The sequence below is a fragment of the Ruditapes philippinarum genome, unplaced genomic scaffold, assembly GCF_026571515.1.
Source record: "Ruditapes philippinarum isolate M1 unplaced genomic scaffold, ASM2657151v2 ctg1806_1_1_1_1, whole genome shotgun sequence".
NCBI classification, from domain to species: domain Eukaryota; kingdom Metazoa; phylum Mollusca; class Bivalvia; order Venerida; family Veneridae; genus Ruditapes; species Ruditapes philippinarum.
In genome coordinates this window covers 57,461-83,259 of record NW_026852524.1, presented here as the reverse complement: position 1 = coordinate 83,259, position 25,799 = coordinate 57,461, and the positions used below count along the sequence as shown (strand labels likewise).

General features: G+C 32.5%; 1 protein-coding gene across 1 annotated transcript; it reads left to right on the top strand.

The window, feature by feature from the left end:
* Nucleotides 1-1,385: 1,385 nt before the first annotated feature.
* LOC132715845 (uncharacterized) lies at nucleotides 1,386-24,651 on the top strand. The gene is made up of 3 exons (XM_060698929.1): nucleotides 1,386-1,983; nucleotides 17,613-17,765; nucleotides 21,868-24,651. Exons 1-3 carry the CDS (start codon nucleotides 1,695-1,697, stop codon nucleotides 22,443-22,445), a joined length of 1,020 nt encoding a protein of 339 aa, XP_060554912.1. The 5' UTR covers nucleotides 1,386-1,694; the 3' UTR covers nucleotides 22,446-24,651.
* Nucleotides 24,652-25,799: the final 1,148 nt, after the last annotated feature.

Sequence of the window (25,799 nt, the reverse complement as noted above, 5' to 3'; positions counted from 1 at the left end):
CCAATAGTATAGAGCCTTGTCGTACTTCCCTTGCTCCATACTAATGACAATAGGTTATTATATACGATACAGAGCTAGGACCTTACCCGAATCAGGTAGAAAACTATAATAAATCAGGGCTGTCTATTAAATGAAAAGGGGAACAACTCGTGTCTTCTTAACTATTATCTGGAAAGGAAGCCTCAATTATCTTACTTGATTATTTTCCCACATAAATTTGTAGATCATACTACAAAATATAATTGTTTTAATATAATGTTTAAACTTGATATATTGATATATAAAAATCTTAATAAACTTAGGTATTTGCCTGCGTATACAATATGATAAACAAGAGCAACAGCTCAATGAACGCAACCCCCACATGACCCAGTGGCAAGAAAACACTGGGCACAAGGTAGAGCACGGACAAGCCGTACTTTCAGTTTTCCAGGTTACATACAAAAAGATTACTTGATAGCGTTGATGAATCTTTTACGTCCTAATTGCATTTTACAATTTTCATGGATTTTATTATCATTGTTTTGCCGTGAAAGATTTCACACCCCGAATTATAAATAAGGATAGCAGTAAGTTAATCTTTAATCAGATGTGCATGTAGACCTACCTGATCCTTAAATCTTTGTGAACACGGGTCCTGGCTTTATACTGGCGGCAAAAGGCTCATACCTTTGCATGAGTTCCACCAGGTTTAGTGTTAAGAAAATTCGTGGTGTACTACACTTTGTGAAACAATGTAAGTGGAGAGATCTTAAACAAAAATAAATACATGTAATTAAATGTTTATAACTGCCTGTCAGAATATGAATGATTTGCTTTTCAAACTAATATTTCAAGTCGAAAAAAACTTTTCATCATACGGAACACCTGGCCGATTACCTATAATCGTCTCGGAAACAATAGAAATTATGTTCCAAGTTTTTATCCTATGTTTGACGGAAAGGGCCGAAAACTTGCGATTGGCCAAAAGAAAAAAGTAATGTTATATTTATATAATCGTGAAATTCTTTATCCTACATTTTAGCTTAGATTACTTTTATTGTAAAATAATAATATTTAAGAAGGTAAAATAGGAATATTTAAGGATGCAAAGACATGATCAAAGTCTTCATTAACATTTATATTTGCATTACAAAAAAGCAAAGTAAAAAAATAAACGATTTAAATTGTGCGTGAAAAAGGCCGCGCATGACTGTCGTAAACGCGTGAAATGTAGAGGCAGGTACGATTGTCTTGCGCTTGAAAGACGACTTTTGCATTAATTATAACTGTATTTATGTATGCATGTCTTACCTATAATACAAATCTCGGCTTATTTTTTGTAAAACTTTATACAGGACGTAAATCGTCGATATGTATACCCCATTTTCAAGCTTCACTCAGTCGTGTCGTTCTGTAAACCGTAGGCTATTATTAAACCATTTTGATTCGCCACGCTATCGTTCAACCCGATATAGATCGTAGTGTTGAATAGAAATTTCAACATATTTGTGACAGATAATTACTTTTAACCTGGGACTTACTCTAAGCAGATCTTTCTTAATACGGGCCAGAGGGACAGTGGCTATTTTATGTAAACTTTCGACTAGCTTTACTCTGTATATATTTAAAAACAGCTAGTGACATTTTCGTTTTAAAGAAGGAAGTACCTTTTTTTAGATTAGGATATATTTTCTTAGTTTTAAACGTCGGATATGGCTTGGTCAACGACCGCCGTCGCCGGGATCTGGGTAACATGCTTAGCGGCGTTGTTTCTAGCCGTTGGATTTTCTATACCATTCTGGATAAGTATTGTTACGGATAGCGGGACGAAAACATTCAATACTTATATTGGGGTGTGGTATGTTATGTCATGTGTCAAAGGGGAAGCGGATTCGTGCAAAACCGGGGCTATAGATCCCGATTATAGCCAGAGTGACCTCCCTGGTAATATCAGCGGCACTTCGCAGGAAATTATAGTATCTACCGCACAGACCTTGTTAGGTAAGTTTGTTTCACGGTTGTGTTGAAAATGGTTGTGTCTAAGTTCGTTTTCCTACAAAAAAAAGCTCCACAGACACCTTTAATTCGTTGGTGTGTTTTAAAACAAAAGATTTGTGAAACGTAAATTATTGAATGACTGACATGTAAATCTATGTTTTTCCTCCTTTTATATTCTAAAAAAAATGCTACTGTATTTACGCATAAACAACACGAACACTTTATCAGCGTTAAGATATGAATGACAACCCAGGTATTGTACTAAAAACAAGGCCATTTGAAGGTATATGCCCTAAAATGTCAACAAGCTTTCACTGATAACATTACTGGTTATGTACGCGTGTATAAAATAGGTTAATCAATGTTAATGGTTTGTTAATAAACGAACAAAACCTTTCTAAATGTTAATAGATATGTAAAAACAGCATGTCATTCTGTCTATCTCGGTATGCTGTATTTCGCACGCGGCAAAAAAATGCAGTTGGAAATTTCACTATTAATTATTCGTGTAAGAGAAAGTTAACGCCTATTAATAGAGGGAAGAATTATGAAATTTAAAGATTGCCCATAAACATGATGAAATTCTAGACCTGGCTAACAAGTCTTTGTTAAGACAAAATTGTGTTGATAAATAGATATGTACGACGAAGAACGTGGCTTAAATACATTTGAGCCGTGTCACGACAAAACCAACATAATGGGTTTGCGACCAGCATTGATCCAGACCAGCCTGCGCATCCACGCAGTCTGAACAAGATGTATGCTGTTCGCTATCAGTTTCTCTACAAATAAAGTTTCGGAAGATTATTTTTTTCCCTTTCCTTTTTCTTGTAGATTACATTAGGTCATTATAATAAATATATATTTACATGTAAAATATTCATACAGTGTTGCCCTCACATATTCACGTGACTGTTTATTATTATTTATTATTATACAAATGTATTTGTCTCATGTTTTTGTATTGTAATGCAAACTGGGATATATATTCAATAAAACTTGAAAACTTGAAACTTGAAAAGTTTGTAAGCGAACAGCATGGATCCTGATCAGACTGCGCGGATGCGCAGGCTGGTCTGGATCTATGCTGGTCGCAAACGCACTATGTTGGTTTTGTCGTGACGCGGCTCATTTTAAACATTATTTAAAAAAAACGGCAGACGACATAGTTCTGTTAGTTTTTCGTCGCTATACTGCTTTACGCCGAATTAGAATACATGTACATGTAAAATGATTTTTAAAAAGTGCTTCGTCAAAAAACAACAATGTAAATTAATGAGGTTGACAGTGCGCATTGTATTTTACAGGTATAAGATGATAATTTGGCGAGATTTATACTTCATTATATACGTAACGATGTATGAAGCCTTTTTTTATCTACCTAAATTATTTAAAGTTTACATCAACATCTCTGTATGTATAACTTAAACAGTTGAAGATTTTTTGCATTACTTAAAACAAACTCGCTGAGTGACAGAGTAAAACAGTGTCGTACTATGCTATCATCTTAGATCTATATAAATGCGCGAGCACGACTAACTTATTTGTTTTGACATTTTATTCGCACGCTCATCAATCTTCTTGTCTAATTAATGTTTTTTATAAACATGACAGGTAGAAAGTAGTATACTTTCCTTCAGCTAATCAAACAAGATAAAACAATAAACTCTTACTTGTGTACTTATTGTATTACCAAAACAAAACAAACAAAAAAACAACAAAAATACTCGAGTGTCATTAAACATTATATAAAGAAGTATAAATTAAGCATAAAGATTTGTACACACTTGTCTATCCTAATCCCCCCCCCCCCCCCGCTGTCCCCTATTTCCTTCAGATATTAGTTTTAATAAAAACTCCGGCCGGGTGTGAAGTCATTAAGACCTTATATTTTGGATTTCCCAAACCTGCAACCTTCCACTGACCTCCTGACCTTGACAGCAGCTAGGGAATCAGTAAAGGCAGGTTCCTCAAATACCTGCTCTGGTGTGGAAACTAAAGATTCTTAGGTTTAAAAGTGTTAAATTTCTCTTTAGTCATCATATCAATGTCAAGTTATAACACGATAAGTGAAGAATTTCTATCCCAAATATTTATATCAGACGACAGTTAACGCCCTCCTGTAGGTTTAATTATACACCCAAATGATCTGACCATTTGTAAACTTGATACTTAGATCAAATCGAAGATTACCGAAAGCAAATACATCTAACGAATGTATATTTGGTTGCATTTCTAATGTCCTATATAATACAATAGTCACGAAATTATGACTGTTTTAAGATTTCGAAACTCCAGTACTTCCGCCCCTATATAGTTATGTTTAAATGATTGGTGGACTTGTTAAAAAAGTCTTTATTTTGCACCTTTAACTATTGATATTTAATGTAAACCGTGAACAAATAGACATACAAAATGAGTTTAAGACCATTCTATGTTCATTCCTCCGATAAATTGCCTATGTTAGGTTAATAAATAGACATTATTCCTTTAGAAAAAGTTTTTGAATGTTTTGTAAAAAACGATTTTACCCACTGAATTGGTTTGAGTTTCATGCTTTTAGTTCAAATCGTTTTTGTTCACAGATAAACACATGTTTGAGTAATATCTAAACGAAGTATGAGTAATAAAAACTCTATTTAATCATAAAAAAATACACACAAAATATAAAAACGTTTGCCGTTAGAAAATCTTACGCATCACAGCCTTTAATATATCCTGGATAAATGTTTGTTAATAATTTCAATCTTATAAATAACTTCGTTCATTTTAGGGGAACCAAGTATTTTTATGTTAACTTTATCGTCTTTTTTAAAGCAGCTTGTCTCCAGATTCATGCTAATTTTCATGAAAATTTTGACAATGAATGTAAAAGTAAAATATTATGAAGTAAAAAGGTAAAATATTATGAAGTAAACAAAGAAAGTAATTTACACATGGCACTTACAATCCATGTAAATTAGCAAAATGAGAAAAAAAGAAGACTTTACTGCGTTAGTGGCGCAGTATAGAAATGTAATGATAAATACTGCAAAATTAGTCATTAATCACAAATAACATGTAGAAAATTACTACTTAAATAATGAATTTCTTTATTTCTTTTTAAATCTTAGTACATTTTTCTCAAGTTTGTTTTTCTTGAAATATTTAAGCTCGTACGCTCGTACGCATGCAGCTTTAAACTTTTACTCGATTAATTCACTTGTTAAAGTTTTTGCGAGATCCGAGCACTATTAAACAATGCATATTTTAACATAATAAGTTATAACTCGTTTGCATCAACATGAACGTAAATATCGTCTGAACGATCAAATCTCATTTTTGTGTAAATAATATAAATATTATAACATCAAAGAGGAGTGTGGTAGATTTTTTCTTGTCATTTCGCCAATTTCGCTATCTCTTCTTCAAAAATTTACAGTAAGTAAATATTACAGACAGTTCTTTATCTCTTAAACAAATCCTGTCCGATTTCTATGAAAAAAAGAGAAAAATACATGTTCACAGCCAACGGCGAGACATGATCCGAACATACGTTTTGGCCCGAACTTCGTATTATCAATTCTTTATCTCATATAAAACCAACAGAAACAATTAAATGTTTCTTCATTAATGCATTGTCATGTAGGGTGGGAATTTTACCCTACAAAGCAACCAGAAAATTAAACCCTTTGAGGGGGGGAAGGGGTAGCTCACCATGTATGTATGTATGTATGTATGTATGTATGTATGTATGTATGTATGTATGTATGTATGTATGTATGTATGTATGTATGTATGTATGTATGTATGTATGTATGTATGTATGTACATGTATGTATGTATGTATGTATGTATGTATGTATGTATGTATGTATGTATGTATGTATGTATGTATTGTGCGACTCTGGAAAAGATTATTCATTTCAAATTTTCAAGCAATTCGACTAGTTTTCTACACGTTTCATTTAACTGTTTTAAAGCGCCCGGTGACATTTTTAATAAACATAAAACTCTCGTCTGGCATATATAAACGTGCATATGTTGTTTGTTATTATGTGAAAAATCCGACTAACATTAATTTTATGGCAAACATTTTTTATTGTTGGATACATTCATTGGTAAAGCATGTTATAGTAATATATGGGATACACGCCAACATGTCCGCGTTGCAGCTGGTTGATAAACAAAATAAAACCTTCCCACGTCACACCACATACGGTTTCATTTTTCAGAAACGTAATATTACATATTCAAAATAAAATATGAATATCTCCTCGTGACATTACTTACAATAAGACGCTAACGTCTGCTATCAGTTAAGTAGTTTCTATGGCCCTGTTAAAGTTTTATCATTGTTTAACTTTGCGTCATAATTGCTTTCCTCGAAAATCAATATCAATAGATCGATAACTGTGTGATAAACACGTCAGATACGATGCTGATAACAATACTTTCTCAGCGTCTCCGTAGCAAGATAAAGTACCCGTTCTTGAGGTAAATCAAATAAAGACATATGTGAGTTGATAACGCTAAGTATCTTAAATGGACTTATTTCAATATTATCAGAAAACCATTATCAGAAAATTAAAATGTACTGACTGAGTTGCAAACAGTGCAGAATATGACCAGACGACACGGATGTGTCGGCTGCTCTTGGTTGGTTTGAATCTGTCTAGGGATTTTTATGATGTAAATTTCAGTACAAACTTTAATGCGATTGGACATCAAAATATGACTGCCATAGCTTTTGTTTGAATAAGTAAATACGATCCCGGGCGCCACTAGCCTATTCCCACTTCCTCCTTGCATAGATAGCATGTAGGCATTTGATATTCCAAATAAAAAATGCCAGCAATTCACACAATTACCACTCATGCGCACTCGTGAATTAACATTTATTCTCATGCAGTTTAACTCTACCAAATTTTTACTTTCAAGTAAATCTTTATGATTTCATAATTGACTACTACTGACGAAGTACAGTTTTTCTAAACATTTCAGATACCAATCTGTCAGTGCTTACCCACGAACGTATACTTTTCCACTCCCATTTAAACTAATACAACAATTTATTACTTTAATCTAAAAAGACGTGATTTTGGACAAGAAGGTATATTCTTTTAGGAGGGCATCCGTCGTTATGTCAATTTTACTGTTTTAACGTCTTTATATTGTATCATATATACGGTCTACCTAGCGCGTGACCATATATAGAAACCCTTAATATTAGATTTTCTTCTACCAATTGAGAACCAATTATTAAAGACCATGGATTTTTTCCAGCAGATTTGATTGTATTTTGGTTAGAAATATACTAAAGGTAGAAATGTCAGTTATGACAGCGGACATATGTAAACGCTTAAGTGCGATATTTTGTTTTTATACTTAACAAAAATATGTACAAACGAGACTTGTCAGGTATTATTACCAGTAATTAACATTCACGCTCACTAAAACGCTTGACTTCCACTGAGGACAGTTTAAGTTACGCTCTTCTCCACTTTAATTTGGCGAAATGTTATTTCCTAAAAAAAAGCCCGCTGTTATATTATGAAATTCTAATATTCTATCTCAGGCCAAATGTATCTAGTTATCTGGAAAAGATTTTAGGGACTTCCATAACGAAACTCAGCCTTACTTCATTTGAAGTACAGAATCTTAACGGCGAAATTGAAAATGTTGCAGACTCGGTTTGATTGAGCCTGTTCATGAACGGTAGTGGTAAGTGCAAGCTACCATCCTCGACGCATAGCACTGGCTTCATTTAACATGAACTGGTAAAATCTGGAATTTTGAAACATCCGCATATGTGTACATTGACCCTATCCCCCCCCCCTTTTTACTGCCATTGAACACGGTTTTGAATAATACGCAGCTATCCAGCTAGCGCACTGTGGTTTGTTCACAACAGGTGCCCGTCCGTATCTAAAAGAAAATAGTGCATGCACTTCCTGTGTCTGTAAAGTGTTAAGTTTCTGTGTATAAATTGTTGAAAATCTAAATAGTAAATATAAACTTTTTCAAATATTTGACTATTAACGCCACACAGAAATTGCGAAATGAATGATCAAATAGTATTAAGCGGTGTACGTTTATTTTAGGTTATAAAATGTAAAATGGTTACTATTCAAAATTAAAAAAAAATGCTTCAAGTTGTGACGTTCCATAATTAACTTTATATCTAAAGTGTTTTTGCAATAGTCCAGATTTGAGTATGTAATATGACAAAATTTGATTGGTTTTATTGTTTATATTTTCATGCTCCTTTAAAGTGTTTATTTGTATTTACTTTTGTCGGAATTTTGTCATCACACTCGAACACCCCACTTGAATATTTGTTAAATGTGTCACATTTTATGGTTTATTGATAATACGTGAGCGGTCGATTTAAACTGCAGAATGGTAACTAGTATTTGATTCTCATCCGTGCTGAAAACATTTAACTCATGTACATTTTCTTCCCCATTTACATGTATCTCGCTCATTTTTAAACCCAATAATATTTATCTCAGTCATGTATATTCCTTTTCTCATTCACATTTATCTCATTCATGTGTATTTTTTCATTTACATTTACCTCTCTTATGTATATTCTTTTTTGATTTTGCTCATTCACATTTATCTCATTGATGAATATTCTTCTTTCCCATCCGCATTTAGCTCACTAAAGATTTCTTTTTCATTCGAATTTATCTCGCTCATTAATATACTTCTTAGAAATTTACATTTATCTCACTTACGTATATTCTTGCTCATTCACATTTACCTCACGCATGTATATATTTACTTACTCATCACACTTATCTCAATCATACATGGGGTTTAGACCCTCACAACACTTAAAGTAATACCGGGAAAGCCTATGGCACCATGAGGTAATCCAACTCGTCATGCTTTGTGGTCTGGCAAAATTCAAAATTTTCATCCCTAAAATTGAAAAAAAAAGTTTCAAAACATAACTCGGACATCCATAATGAAAATTCAGTAGGTAAAATGTAAGCTGATATTAACCATGAAGATCATTGTTGCATAATATTGACAATAAAAATAAATGGTATGCGTAGAACACCTTATAATGTCATTATTTACTAGCTTTGCCATTGAACTGAACTTCCTTCTTTAGCTTTTATTTTCATAGCCCAATGTATGCTATAAAAAATAGTCTATTGCGCTGCATAATTATATATCTTATAATTTATTGATCAGTTTGCATATTGAAATTCACAATGAGACAAAGGGTTGTATATAAAGTAGGCAAAAATGTCAGGCCAATATTTTTAATTTTAAAAAAGCAGATGTTTAGTAAACGTCCTCTAAAAATGTAATTTTGTTGGTAAGAATGACGATCATAAGTGTGACCAAGGGCAGTAACTCTGATATAAATGTGTTGTCTTATTTACAGTTCTTGTTATGAATATTGCGTATTAATAACATCATATGTAGCGAATGAATTTTAACACAAAATTAATGTGGTAGGCAAGGGACGTAACTGACAGAATTTTATTAGCATAAATAGTGCCCACTTCCGACTTAAATATTTTCTGCATTGAAAATCGAGCATTTTCATTTAAAGAGAACGTGGCTCCTATTGGACAATTTTGCTTTAATCATGAATTCCGATGACCTTCATCAAGGTAGAAAGCAAGCTATTTTGAACATGGCCTATTTTTATAATGCCTAAAAATCAGTAAAATTATGTTTTTAGTTGAATTTTGAAGAAGTACTATTGAGGTGTACAAATGAGCAAGTTTAACGATCTGGATTTAGCATTGAAGCTGTAATTGGAGACTTAAATAGATATTAAACCGTTTACTTAGCCACGGATTTTATAATTTCATTTAATATCCCCGCTACTTAGGTGTATAGATTTGCCATCGTCTGTCCGTCCGTCTCGCTCTCCGTCAGTGGACTGACAAAACGTTGGGGCATCCGTGTTTTGTTTATAATAAAAATACATACATGTATAAAGAAGTGAAGGTACCTCTGAGGAACCCTGACCTTTAAATCCAGTTATATTGACAGTTTATCTAAAATAGCTTTTTGTGTCAACACAAGAATTAATGCAACTATGGAGCTTCATACTTGATACCGTTGGCTTTAAAGTGTTATCAAAGTAAGCTTTTGTGTATGTTAGGTTAGGAATGTAAGAATTCACACGTTCAGTTTACGAGCACTGATAAAGATCGTAAATATTATTTAAAATGAAAACATGTTAAAAGTGCCACCGCGTGTGACTGTCATTTAAGTTTAATATCATACCCTAAATGTCAATTTAATACTGAACCAAAGTCCTGCACGTGTAACGTTACTGAATACGATATTTCTGTAACCACCCTTTTATTAATTTTTTAATGTTTTATATCGTATTACAGAAGACTTCCTGGTCGTTCTGTCTTTAATACTAACACATTCGTACTTGTCATATTATATAACCTCAAACATAGTTAAGATAAAAGTTCACACTTCAGAGCCAAAAAAAAAGATCGCCTATAACTTAAAGCTTTACATTTAGTTTATAATACATGTAGTAACATGATTCTTTGTTGACTAAATAAGCATATGACAAATTTATTATTCAAGTTTAAGTTGCTAAAATGTGTCAAATTTCATTATCAAAATGTATAACACTGTCAATATTGTGACGTTGAGATGTACAGGGTTTTTGTAACGTTGAGGTATTTGAAGTGTTTGTGACGTTGAGATGTACAGGGTGTTTGTGAAGTTGAGGTATTTGAAGTGTTTGTGACGTTGAGATGTACAGGGTGTTTGTGAAGTTGAGACATTTAGAGTGTTTGTAAATTTGAGACGTACAGGGTGTTTGTGAAGTTGAGGTATTTAGAGTGTTTGTGACGTTGAGACGTACAGGGTGTTTGTGAAGTTGAGACATTTAGAGTGTTTGTGACGTTGAGACGTACAGGGTGTTTGTGAAGTTGAGACGTACAGGGTGTTTGTGAAGTTGAGGCATTTAGAGTGTTTGTGACGTTGAGACGTACAGGGTGTTTGTGAAGTTGAGGCATTTAGAGTGTTTGTGAAGTTGAGACATTTAGAGTGTTTGTGACGTTGAGACGTACAGGGTGTTTGTGAAGTTGAGGCATTTAGAGTGTTTGTGACGTTGAGACGTACAGGGTGTTTGTGAAGTTGAGGCATTTAGAGTGTTTGTGACGTTGAGACGTACAGGGTGTTTGTGAAGTTGAGGCATTTAGAGTGTTTGTGACGTTGAGACGTACAGGGTGTTTGTGAAGTTGAGACATTTAGAGTGTTTGTGACGTTGAGACGTACAGGGTGTTTGTGAAGTTGAGGCATTTAGAGTGTTTGTTACGTTGAGACGTACAGGGTGTTTGTGAAGTTGAGGCATTTAGAGTGTTTGTTACGTTGAGACGCACAGGGTGTTTGTGAAGTTGAGGCATTTAGAGTGTTTAAAACGTTGAGACGTACATAGTGTTTGTGACAGTGACATGTTCAGGAGTGTTTGAGATGTTGACACATTCGAGTGACGTTGTGACATTTTAAGGTGTTTGTAACATTGACAAATTTAGACCGTTTGTGACGTTGACATATTGTGAAAGTCGTACAAAAAACAGAATTGTAAAGATAAAACAACTTAAAGGTAAGGTATTTGAAACAAATGGTTATTGCATAGCCATATGATTCTAGCCTTTGCAGTAATACCATTTTTCCCAATTCCCTTGAAATTTAAATGTGTATTGAACATTGGTTGTTTTAGCTATAGCCCTGAGGTAGAGAATCGATGAGAGATGAACAGCTTGTAGATTGTAAATGGTGTGAATGGACATGTATCACAAGCTGATACCACTGTTTTGATTGACAACCGTTTTGCCTTTTCATGATTTTTTTAGCTCGACTATACGAAGTATATGGAGAGCTGTCCTACTCGCCCCGGCGTCGGCGTCGGTGTCCACGTCCGCGTCCAGATTTCAGATTAAAGTTTTGGTGCAGTAAAATATTTTTCACTATAATTTTGTCATTTCTTAAAGTATCAACTTCAAACTTCAAATATATGTTTCTTATCATCAACCACATCTTATGTGACAAGGTTCATAACTCTAGCACCAATATTTTCAGATTTATCTCCCCTTGAACTTAGAATTATCTTTCAAAAATACTATTTTTACTGTTACTTCTTTACTTCTTAAGGGATCAACCTCATACTTCAAATATATGTAACTTATCATCATCCACATCTTATGTGGCAAGGTTCATAACTCTAGCACTAATATTGCAAGAATTATCTCCCCATAAACTTAGATTTTTTTACTAGAAAAATGTTATTTTTTACTATAACTTTTTTAGTTTTAAAGGTATCTACCTCAAACTTCAAAATACTTATTCCTTATTATCAATTACATTTTATGTGACAATGTTCGTAACTCTTGAAGCAATATTTACAGATTTATCTTTCTTTGAACTTAGGATTTTCTTTAAGAAATATTATAACTTCTTTACTTTTTAAGGTATCTACTTCAAACTTCAAATATATATTTCTTATCATTTCACACATGTTGTGTGAAAGGTTCATAACTCTAGCATGACTTTTTCTAGAATTATTCCCCTTGATCTTGGAATTTATGTTAACAAATGATATTTTTTTACTATAATTTAATACATAATTATACATAATTGGTTTTTCTTTCATAGTTTTGTCCTCCTTACTGTGTCCAGTATTTTATCAGTCGAGCTTGGCTGTCTCCTGTGACAGCTCTTGTTTGTTCATACGGTTATGTACCGTAATGTAACTGGAGTTAGTTACGACTTTCTCTATAAAACCCGTAATGGCACGTTCACACGTGATTTGTCTGAAGTCGTTGTCGTGAAACATTACTTAGCAAACCATTAAATTGTGCGTTTTAGTGTTTAATGCAGTAAATGTTACAAAGAGATAAAATCTGGCGAAGATTGCCTGAAGCCCATCTCAATGTCATTAACACTTTGTCAACATTAGAGGGCATGCTTTTAAAACATTTCACGCCAAATGACTCACTTGTAATTGTATAACCTACTTACCTGACGAGCCGCATTCGTACAAAAACAAAACAATCTTTTTTAAAGATTTGTCTATCTTGTTAATATTTTTTTCTTAAATATTGCTACACTAGGTTGGCTTTTTTATTTTTTTATTATTTTTTTTTTGGGGGACTATTTTGGACTGAGTTAAGTACACAACACCAATTTCATTTTCCAGTATAACAAAGTGAATATTTGGCTGTATTCTAATTTATTTTATCATTTACTTTTCAAGTTTAACTTAATTACTTAGCCACTGATATTTTCTACTGCAACTCTTCATATATGCATTTTGTTTTTGAATCAGTAGAGTAAATAGCTTAGAATATAGAATTTAACTTTGAGTGCGTTATCGTTTAATATTGCATGGTTTCAGCTCAGGTCTAAGCGTTGTGATGAAATATCACAAAGTCCGAATGATTTTATTGAATAATAACAACAAACACTATATGATAGGTTAACCATTCAATAACATATGATAAGGCAAGAAAAAGAAGATATATTTCATTTTAGAAAAAAAGGGATCACTGGAAATTTATTGAAGAAGCGGATTGCCTAGCTTGCGTCATTCTCACGTCTTTTCTTTTTTTCAGCATCGTGCATTTATTGTATAATATTTTTTATTATGTATGTATGCACCCCAGAACATTTTTATTAGAATAAACAAAAATGACTACATAAGATAACACAATCTGACTAAAGCTCGGATTTTATATAAGAAACTTATTTAGGAGTCTGCAGAACAACAATGAAGGTTTACAAAATTGGTTCTTTTAGAGAATTGGTTAATTACTTTAAGGAGTCGTGTTTAAACACAATAGATTTTTATCTATGCCTACTCATTCTAAAGATTTCATGAGCACAAACAATCTTTTTTTTTCTCTCTTCTTTTCATGAAGGAAAGTTGTTAACGATTGCAACATTTTATGTAGAGCCTGTGGGAAAAAAGTTAACCATACCTTTTATAGTTCATCGATTTGTACGATGTGAACTTCAATTAGTTTTTATTCACTTGTAATCGGTTAAGAATAACGTCTTTTCCTCCAATTTATGATTTATTAAACATTCGTCCATTTTAATGGATATACACTTCATTGAACGGGATTTATTCAAGGTTTTCTTTATCAACCGAAAGTTCACATGATTCGCGATCACAGCGCGTGAAATTAGCAACGAGATTCTATTTTTAGAATGGTGTCGTTATCTTCATCATCAAAATGGTCATTCACCTTGACATTCCAAGTGTATTATATTACTAACACTCTGTAATATAGGCCCACATTTGCCAGAAATTCCCTAGTAGAAGGTAACTGTTTATCTAAATTACTGCTCTGCAGGATATCTTATTATAACCCTGGCGTGAACTATAAACTGTCCATGGTGCATTATATCAGAAACAATATGGCCATTTACCAGTGGTCAGTGTGGATTGATTTCACCTCAACATAAGATAAGGTCTAAGGAATGAAAATAATGTTGATTCTGTGAAATATGTTTTATATAGATTTAACAACTGATTACAAATATAATAACAAAGCCATTAATTGTCATAGTGTTACATTAAGTTTTACAGTTTTAAAATACATGCATGATTTAATACAGAAAGTTGTAGGTATTTTACAGTTTAGAATAAGTAAACAAAGATGCAGTTAAGGAAACTGATATAACAAATCAATAAATCAGTAGTACTGCATGCCGCATTCCAAACAAATGTAGTAAAACAAATATTAATGTCTATGTCTGAAGAGTTTGCAAGTACCTGATTGATTCTTCTTTGAAAATTCAAATCAACACAATAAAACTATTTTCGCAACCTGTGTGAAAATCATGAATTTATAATAAATACATGTACATCATCAATAAATATTAAGCTTGTTATTAATAGCAGCTTAAACCACCACACAAATAAGCTTGCCAGATAATTCAAAGAACTGAAAGTATGCTATATTAAATAGCATTTTTGTAAAACCGAGATGATTTTCCGTGACTCACATTCTTACATTTTTAACCTTTTTGAAGAATTTAATTTGTCATGAAAAAAATGAATCCCAAAACCAGGAAACAAAAATAACTGCATTTGAGTAAAGCATACAGACAAATTGAAAAAAATCAATTTGTTTTATAGATGTTTTTATTTTGACCTTGGGATTGATGTAAGTGGTCTCTTTCTACGTGCACTGTGTTGTGGTGTATCATCAAGCTGACGTTTTGATTTCTTCTGTTTAATATTTGGGAGGTCACAGAGAGACACAAAGTGTGCTTCAGGCCCAAAGTCATACTCAACTTCACCACATGAGTTCCTTTTCAAAACTCCACTTTCAACAAAGTTGGGTAGCACACTGCTATGACTTCCAACTGTTTCCATATACGAAATTTGTAACTGCATAAGTTCAGCGAGTCTTTCAATTGATGACTGTGGTGGGAGCCATTTCTTTGGATTAGCCGTTTTAAAACCTGCCTTTTGACTGGCGTCTTCCTTTTTACCAATGGTGATAGCTCGAATATCATCGAAGGAAACATTTGAATTTTGAAGTCGTTTTGGAGTGTAGAGGTTTTTTATCAACTCGATGAACAGTTCTTTATTAAGGACACATTTCCCTTCAACCGCTTTGTACAAATTATTTCTAAAATTGGCGTTGTCAATCACATATTTCAATACAGTTTCATGGGATATGGCAAGGAACTTTGGTATGAAGTCATTTCCACCTAGGCATAAAGTGAATGCTATTTTAAGTATCTTCTTACAGGAATTGGTTGTATTATGTTGGCATAAATATTTAAAAACTGTCAATACTGTGGCACATTGTTTGCCTAGAAATGTTCTTGAACCACCCTGAAAAGATTTGAGAGCGTGTTTTAAATTACTTTTCTGAATATTGTCTCCACTTCTGCTAAGGACACTATAAACATCCTCAATGAATATAAAATTCTCATTGGTATTCTGATCTTTGTTGATCTTGAAGGTTTGAGAAAATTTCATGATAACCCGTTGATGAGAACCTGTAAAAGAAACCTTAAAGTTTGAGTAAAACTTAAAAGCGACTATTTTCAATAACTTATATTTTGTTATAACCTATGGTTGATAAGAAGTAGTGCCTAAATGGACACATAGACGGATGCCGTTAACAACAGACACATTGTTGTGACATTGGACTGAATTGACTGTTTATACATATTTCATTAATAATATTTTATGGTAAATGTAATAAATGTAGATGGTCTATTAACAAAGCTCCTACTCTGAACAAGTTCTAATAAAATTAGATAGAAACGGTGACCTATAGATAGTTTGAAAGGTTCTACAATAATTTGATTCAGTAAAATAGGTTGTTGTACAAGGCTAAATTTCAATAGTTTCTTATCACATAATTGTAAACGTTAAACAAATGATTTTTTATATATGTATTTTTTTCTTGATTGTAAAACTGACTGCCAATTCAATGGAAATAAATTTCAAACTAATTTCTGACAAAAAAAAAAACACAAATAGAAAAATTTGTCCTGAGTGGTATTTACAAAGTTCATATTATTACAGGAAGCCCCAGTGCCTGTTACATAAGTTAGCCTTAAATCTATTCATTAACGTAAATATAATGAGCACTCAAAACTGCTTAAATACAAATGCAGCACTTTACTTTCAATGTATGTTTTATCTTAAATGACCGAATTATTTCTCCGATCTAGACATGTATAAACTAATGCTTGTTACTGAGTATACATTTTAATTCGAACAGTAAATAAATAAGTATCTTACCTTTTCATATTTGCCTTCCACTGTGTTTTAAAATGAAAACAATTATCATATAAAAAGAAAACAGACTTAAACCTGCTATTCAACAAAATAATGTGAACAAGAGGCCAGCAATTTATTTGTATTAGTATTTATGTAAACAGAAGTACCATCATTAGTTTCTGGTTTGGGCTTATCAGATGGAAATGGGATATTAATTGCCCCCATGCTGTGAATCAGCCACACTGACCACTTAATGTCTTCATGGTAATTCTGTAAATAACAGTACTGGCCAGATCAGTAGTGATCAGATTTTTGGGTCTATGGTCTCGTCTGCTAACATTGTCTGCCCGAAGCCAGTGTCATAAAAAGTGAAACCAACTACAAGTTTTAATTGTGTCAACAAATTGAAATGAAGTTGAAACGCATGCCTAGGTTGAATGGCTGACAAAATTCTTTAGATGGCGATACGGACATCACATAGATGTTTTATAAAACTATTTACATTCTTTCAAATTGAAAATAAGCCCTTTCTGTACCCGCACCATTATATACATTGTAAATGAACTTTTTTTGAAGATTTTTTTGTTTTGTTTTTTTGCTTTTGTTTTGCTTCCTTTTGTTTTTTCTTTTGCTTTTTTTGTGTGTGTTTGTTTTTATACACACTTTCATTTTTTTCTATATATTTCCGCATAATCTATGATAAAATTCCAACAGTTTTCGCCTTTATTTTTCTTTTCAAGAGTGCGTTTCAAGATTGACTTATGAGTACGTGTAAGATTAGCTCACTTAACTTTTCAAAGGAAGCGTTTGAAAATTTATATGAGTATAATTATATAACCATGCAAATGGGTATAACAATTCAAAATTTTACACGTTTTTTCCCATATATTTTCAGGCAGCGCGGTATGGTGGTGGGTTTTACAGATAGTAACAACCGTTGGTTTAGGATTAGTACTTCTTGCCACTCTGATCCTGATATGTTGCCGATGTGCTGGTATACACTCCAAAGGATTCTTCATAATTTCTGCCATCCTAGAATTTTTTGGAGGTAATCATTTTCATTCTTATCGAAGTTTTGAAATATGTTAAACATAGGGCCTTTATATGCATACAAATTATCCGTCAGCAATTTTAACCTCACCCTCTACCTCTTTCCGTCCTTCCCGTCAAAATACATGGTACAAGTTCCTAATGATCATCTTTTTATCAGATTATGAAGAAAAGAGTTGAAAAGTTGTAATCAGGTTTCCATTCAGGTTCAAAACTTTGACCTCTTTTGTAACATCTCATTTCAATCTCTATCCAGGGTTGTCGCGTTCCTTGTCATATTCGTTTTTTGAAGTGCTAAAAAAACCGTACGTGTAAATGACGTGGCTTTACGTTTTTTGAGGCACTGAAAAACTGTGCGTGTAGTTGATGTGTATTTCTGTATATAACCATATTAATTTGTTTGGATTTATATCACTACAGACTAAAAATATTCAAATTATGTAACATGTTAATATCAGGCTAATGAATAATTGTTTATATCCTTATGTGATAGTCTTAGCTACGATTGTAAAAGAAAAGTAAAGTTTAAATGATAAAATATTGAATTGAATTGAATTAATTCGCAAATCTCGATGTTGACTCGCTTACCTCATTGACAAATCAATTAAGAATGTAATGAAGCTTTATTATCATGAAACAATCACAAACAAAACAAACTGCTCAGTCAGCAGTTTTCTTGATGAATTAATTAACTATTGAAATTACCCCTAAGCAAACCAAACACTGTACGTTCTTTGATGATTATTGACAATAAACATGGGTAGGGACATCACAATTTTATAAATTCGTTTTTTTACAACTTAACAATTTCACGATTCAAGTTTATGAATTCGCGATGTTGACATATTTATTTCGTTAATTTATGATATCAACTTCAAAGTATGCACGAATTTGGAACAATTCATCTTCACGAATACAATTTTATGAAATTTAAACCGTAAGTTCATGAAGTCGAAAAAACTTCTATTCGTGAAGTTGATTTTTTTTATTCATGAAAAACGCAAGTTCATGAAAATGAAATCTTGAATTCGTGAAAGTGAAAAGTATTAATTCGTAAAATTTAAATCCTGAAATACATGAAGTGAAAATGTCACCTCCGTTCTTGTGTATATATCACATTTCCGACTGTCATTTTATTTACTTGTAAGTTGATTCGGGCATGTAGGGGTCTTGTTTCGAAATCAACATATATGTGTCATGGAAGCTTGAATTTGACACCGATATACTATACATGTACTTTAAGTACATGATGTATAAATTTTGAAACGAATTTTTGAAGAACAAAAAAGACTGCACATATTTTAGAAATTTAAAAAATCCTTTATGTTGTAATTAAGGATGTCACAACACATGACATTTTATATACACGTATGTTTTATATACACGTATGTATATAATTATTCTTCTAAAATAATTTTCAAACATCGAAGAATATGTTAAATATGTATTGCAAATGTTTACTCGCATTATAAGTAATCATTGAAATATATACATTCATTTCTTATTGAAAAATTTGGCTTAAGACTTTATCGAAAAATTTCTAATTACCTCCCTTTATTTACATGAAATGTAAATTTGGTGATATCTTTACAAATAACTTACAATATTGATAAATCTTTATTTGAACATCATAATTATGATATAAAACCATAATAATTTGAGTTACAGGAGCTTAAGAAAAATGAGCCGTGTCATGACAAAACCAACATAATGGGTTTGCGACCAGCATGGATCCAGACCAGCCTGGGCATCCGCGCAGTCTGATCAGGATCCATGCTGTAAGCTTACAAACCCTATTACAAGTAGAGAAACTGATAGCGAACAGCATGGATCCTGATCAGACTGCGCGGATGCGCAGGCTGGTCTGGATCCATTCAGGTCGCAAACCCACTATGTTGGTTTTGTCGTGACGCGGCTCAAATGCAATAATGACTTCATTATGAATGAAAACATATGCCTCTTTGTGATAGAAAATATGCATGCCTCTTGTTTATGAATAAATATACATGCCTGGTTGTGGTACAAACTAAACAAATAATTATCCTATCAATTTTTTTTCATACCAATGGGATAGTACATTTTTGTAAATATATGCGATAGGTTATCATTTATCAACATTTTCTAAATTGTATTTGAGCCGCGTCATGACAAAACCAACATAGTGCGTTTGCGACCAGCATGGATCCGCGCAGTCTCATCAGGATCCATGCTGTTCGCTATCAGTTTCTCTACTTGTAATAGGGTTTGTAAGCGAACAGTATGGATCCTGATTAGATTGCTCGGATGCGCAGGCTGGTCTGGATCCATGCTGGTCGCAAACGCACTATGTTGGTATTGTCATGACGCGGCTCATTTATATTAGTAATACATAGCGTTATCCCAATTTTCAGCATCGGTGCTTTAGAATACATTCAATAGAAAACTTTATGAAAAGGATAGAGAAGATTTCGCTGTTTGAAATTTAATGCTATACTGTAAACCATTCGAAAGTTTTACATGTTCGGTGCTTGAAAATATTAAGTTTGCGAAGGTAGATATTATTTCAAGGACTCTAAACGAAAATTGTTGAGTCTAATTTATTGTGAAAATAGACAAAGTTTGGCCATGTAAATTATGCACAAAAGTTGAATTTTGTTCGCATGACATTGATTACGGTTGATAACCTGATAAACTTATTTAATCTGATATCCGGTATATACCGGACACCTCATCATTAAAATATGAAAATGAAAAATGTATATAGGAAATATACATGCACAATGTACATGTAATACTGACTCGAGTTTTCGAAAATATAGAAGTCTGTCTTAAGCCCAAACCATTCAGGACTTTTTCTTATCGTTTTGTTCACACTTATTTGCTGAACTTGCAACGGAGAGGTTCACAGCAGGTTTTTTTTCTGATTTAAAATATCAAATTAAAAGAAACCCAAATGAAATTATAAACATGGAACTGTTCCTCAGTCAATTAACTTTATCATAGCATTGCAGCCTTTCTCTCAGAATCATTAACAACAATATAGGAGGGAAGGGGAGGGGGCCGGGGCTTCATAATAAACGGTTAAATTCGCTAACTTAAAATCATTTGCTTTTCATCTCTGAGAGTTTAAATCCCACCAAAGACTTTTGGTTATTACATTTGATATAGCCATCAAGCCAGTTTGCGGAGGTCTGAGATTCTACTCGACCTCACGCACGTGTCTGAAATACCTGCTGCACGGCTAAATCTAGACAATCGTCATGAATTATGATCTTTACAGAGTTTCTGTAACTTATAACAAAAATCAGTGTAATTAAAATGTTTGCATAAACTCAAATATAAGCGATATATTTTATAAGTGATATATTCCCAGCCTTGTTATATATCAAATGACGATTGAATGAACATTATTCACACCCGTTAATTTTAATGAGAAACAATTTTTTTTAGCAGTCTATATTTTATATGTGAATTTTCAATCACAATAAAATTAACATTGATCAATTTCAACCAGTTAGTAGTTTGAAATAGGTAGGTTTTAAAGTAATCTAGCTTGGTTTTATTTTATAAAGTATATATTGAACATTATTTATGTATGTTTATGTTAAAGTTATTTTAAATAAACAATTATCGGACTTGCTATACAATAAAGGGAAACAGAGAGAAATGTGACTGGTTGTTTAATTTTAGCTTCGGAATTTACTTGGGGAATTTTTTTTTATTGGATTGTTTTATTGAACTAGTAGTGTTTTGTTTAAGTTAAAGCTAGTATCATATTACTAAGTCGTTTTTCATGCATTAAAGGCTTATAAAGGTGAACAAGTGCGAGACAGTTTCTTAAAAAAAATATATCAAAATATAACTTATTGTCCTTCGATATAAAAGTTTGTATTCTGAAATAACGCTGTACATATACCGTTTATGATATTAAGGCTTCCATTTTTTTGCTCAAAATTCTATGAGACATTCTTATACAACTTTTGTTTCTAAAAGAGGAAGGAATTTTAAGATTGGTCCTTAATTATTAACTTATTCAAAAATCAGATTTAATTTTGACTTTTGTTTAATTGTAAGATTTATGGGACATACTCATAATGTATTTTTGTTTTTATCTATTTCAGGGTTACTGGCAATAACTATCTCGGTACTAACTGCCGTTGGAATCGGTCTGTACTTCGACTTCATAGCAGGAGTTAAAATAAATGCCGAAACTTTCCCCTGGTCAGTACTTTGTTTCGGAATCGGGGGATTTTTAGCCGTGCTTGGTGCTGTTATTATCATGTATGTAACATGTAAATGGGAAAGACTTGGCAAATATCACGAGAGTGACGGTGAATCCGAAGAATTACAAGAACAGCCGATGTCAAACCTCAGCAAGTCTTACGATCGTCCGAGAAAATACGATAACTCTAGCAGGGATTACGATTATGACAGGCGATACGATAAAAGCAGGGATTTTTCTAGTTCAAAAAAGTACCGCGACACCGGAAGAGACTATTCACATTCATCACGTGACTACCCACCACGTGACTATGGTCGCAGCAATGCTGGTTACGATTACAGTTACGACCGAGGAGGTTACGATAGAGGATACACTAAGGGTTACGATAATGGTTACGATAAATACGATAGGGCAGGGTACTCTAGTTCACGTCCCGCAGACAATATGTACAGACCATACGAACAATACAAATATTAAGCTCATGCAAATTTGAATGATATTCTAATCAGCATTTTACTGGCTGTGAATGACGAAAATAAATGCAGTGACTGAAATACGTTTTGCAAGTATATCAACATATCCAAACGGTTTCCTTTATCAAAACCGTTTTTTAAATTAACCTTGGTCATGTTTATTTAATGTACTGCACGTACGGAGAGTGCTTGCTGAACTTATATCTACAATGATGTTTTTTCGTGGGTGCTGTAGGAAAAAAAGAATGTTTTTGACACAAAGCAGGCACGATAAATTAGTTTCCCCATACCTTATCTTTAATTTTAGTTTTCTTATCCGTCCTTCAATAATGATATTCAGCAAGTAATGCATTTTTGTCTACAAGTAATCAAACTTAAACCCTGCATGGGTCTTTATTGGGTCAAAGTATCAAATATGATTAAGTCTAAAGACTAACTAGGAAACCTTCCGATAATACACACATTTTGTCAGAATGGGCTGTTCATTAAAACATGACCTGGCATTTTGCAAATTAACTCTTTTTATATTGCTCACATTTTTACTAATTTTTAAACGGATTCTTACTATTATTTTTGCGCCAAGATAGGAAGTTGATTCGCTTAATAAGGAAGGGGAGATAATACAATTCAGTTTTCATAAAATGTCAATACAAGTACTTTCCCTTGCATATAATCTAGTAGAAAAGAACATATACAGTGGAACCTGTATAAAAAGCTTATGCTAGAAAATGATCTTTGTTGAAAATACGGTTTCGAAAATCATTCCTGATTTTTTGGTACGGTTAAAAGGAAAATAAATTTCGATCGAAGTGGCAGACGTACTATGTGTAAATGTGTGATCTTTATTTTGCAATGGGTCAGTGTTTGCGCTTTTAAATGTATATTGTATATTCTATGAATGTGCAAATATGAAGTATCTGATTTTTTTGCCAAAAGAGAGTTATGCGATAAATTGCATATGTATTGTTTCTTACTTTAGCATGCACTGTAAATGCCGCAAGAGAATTTCATTTGAGTTATTACTTTTATCGTTCATTTTGACATGACGTCATTTTCATTTTATAATACTGCACGTTTGTAACGTCGATTTTAATTTGATAATTATAACGTTAATATAGTTTTAAATACACGACTGCTTTCAATAAAGAAATCTCACTTTTTTCTTAAAAAAAGGAAGTTTGCAGTTTTATAAATTCGTTATAAAGATTGTTGACAGGTTATATGGCCGAATATAAACGTTTGTTTGCAATATAACCCTCGCCTGGCTGCTCGGGTTATATTTACAAACCACCGTTTATATAGGGCCATATAACCTGTCAACAATCTTTATCACTAATAATGTAAAAGTAGCGTATGTTAGCGTCACACTATAAGCAAGTCAATGAAAAAGTGATCAATTTTTATTGTAAACAGTTCTATTTTGGATATGTGATAAATAAAATATAATATTCTTGTAGCTTCATTACTGAATTTATTGAACTCGTTGAATGAAATAATATATTATTCTCGCCAGAAGCTTGCATAATAAAATTACATTCAACTCGTTCAATTAATTCAGTATTGGCCCTTCACTCATTTGATTTCACTGTATTTGATTTATTGTTTCGTTTTCCGAAACTAAGTCCCGTTTATTTCGTGGTTATCTGTTTTGTATGAGTGTAGAGCAGTAGCGACAGAGGATGTTAATCCTGATTTTAGAGGGATTTTTATATGCTTACAGAACAAGCGTTCTTTTATTGAAAAACACATGTATTGTTTCATTTCTTACGTGTTATGCACTTAATAAGATAATATTTTTATAAGTTTTTTTTCTTTTTAAAAAAAAATGTATAGAAGTTGTCGTTTAACATGAAAGATTTTATTTTTCATGATTTATATTGCTTGACACAATTTATTATAATGTTAGCACTGGATGATTAATGTTACTTGTGCAGAAAAGTACATTGATATTGTTTTTATTTCATTTGTAGAAAATACACTTACATGATTATTTCTTTTCACACATTAGGTTTGCGTGTTTAAAGAGAGCGCCAGTGAGTAAATATGAAGAGTTGTCCCTTCGTTTTTAAAATATAATTATGTTCATTTGTATATACATACTTTTTTACAAAACAAAAAATATATTTTCATGAATAGATTATATTCATAACATATATATGTATATTATAACAATATCAAGATTTTTAGCAAATAAAATACTTTTACACGAATACTTTTTTATTGTGTTTGCTTTATTTTCAAATACATAATAAGAAAGAAAATTTTATTTGCTCATTCTTCTTATATTATATCACTTTATAGCGTGCAGTAATCAGAAAGTGTTAAATTTTGAAGCTATCTGATTTTTTAAAAATTTGAATCAATTGATAAGTTTTAATTAACTGTATATTTCTTACAGTATATGGCGCAATATAAATGCTATTTTATCACAATCTGGAATCAAATCATGTTACTTTTACCTACGTAATCAAATCCGGTGAATTCCAAAGTTAGCGTAGATTCTGCCATCATATTTGTATAAAAAACATATTAGTACCTTCCCCTTACACTAATTAATTTTCCGCTGTAAAATCGTTAAGGCACCATATTAACTGTACATAGACAGTTGGGAAAGCGACGAAAAATTAACAAGAATAAAGTCAGAAAGTTCTATGTGGAAATGTTTTAGAAATTATGTATTTGTTTATTTCCAACGTTTATACACTCTCAGTTCAACATTAATTATTCACCTTTACCCTGCCTGGACCCAGTTTGAGTCATAGACTTGATTGATCAGATTTGAAAAGAGGAACTTCTAATTCTAACTTGAAGAGATTTTGCGATTTAAGTTTATAAGATAGCTCTTTTTTCCGCCGCCCAGACTTTCTTCGCCATATGTAATAACTGACCATGCAGAAAGAAAAAGGGTAAGAACGGGTCTCTTAACCTAAGGTCTGCTGCTGAAACTGTTTCACCTATGAGACCAAGATCAACAGAGACATCCATGTCGTCTGCACTGTTCGCTAACCAGTCAAAACATATTTCGAAATTTTCCCATCGTTTTTGTCCAGATTGAAAGATGGACAAAGTCCATTGAAGGTATAAAGCGTGGAAATTTTAACACGTAAGAATGAATTCATATGTATTGTACTAAATTTTTCAAAACATTTCCGTATGTATAGCATTAAAAATTTCAATTATTTAACTAAAAGACTGTATACGTGAGATGTTTTTAAGGGATACTCGGGCAAATTAATTACAAAAATATCAAAATTATCTTCTGTACTCAAATCACGTTAAAATGACATTTGTAAAAGTCCAAGCATGAATTTCGGTATAAAATCTATTTATTTTGAGTTTGAAGCGTAAATTTTATCAC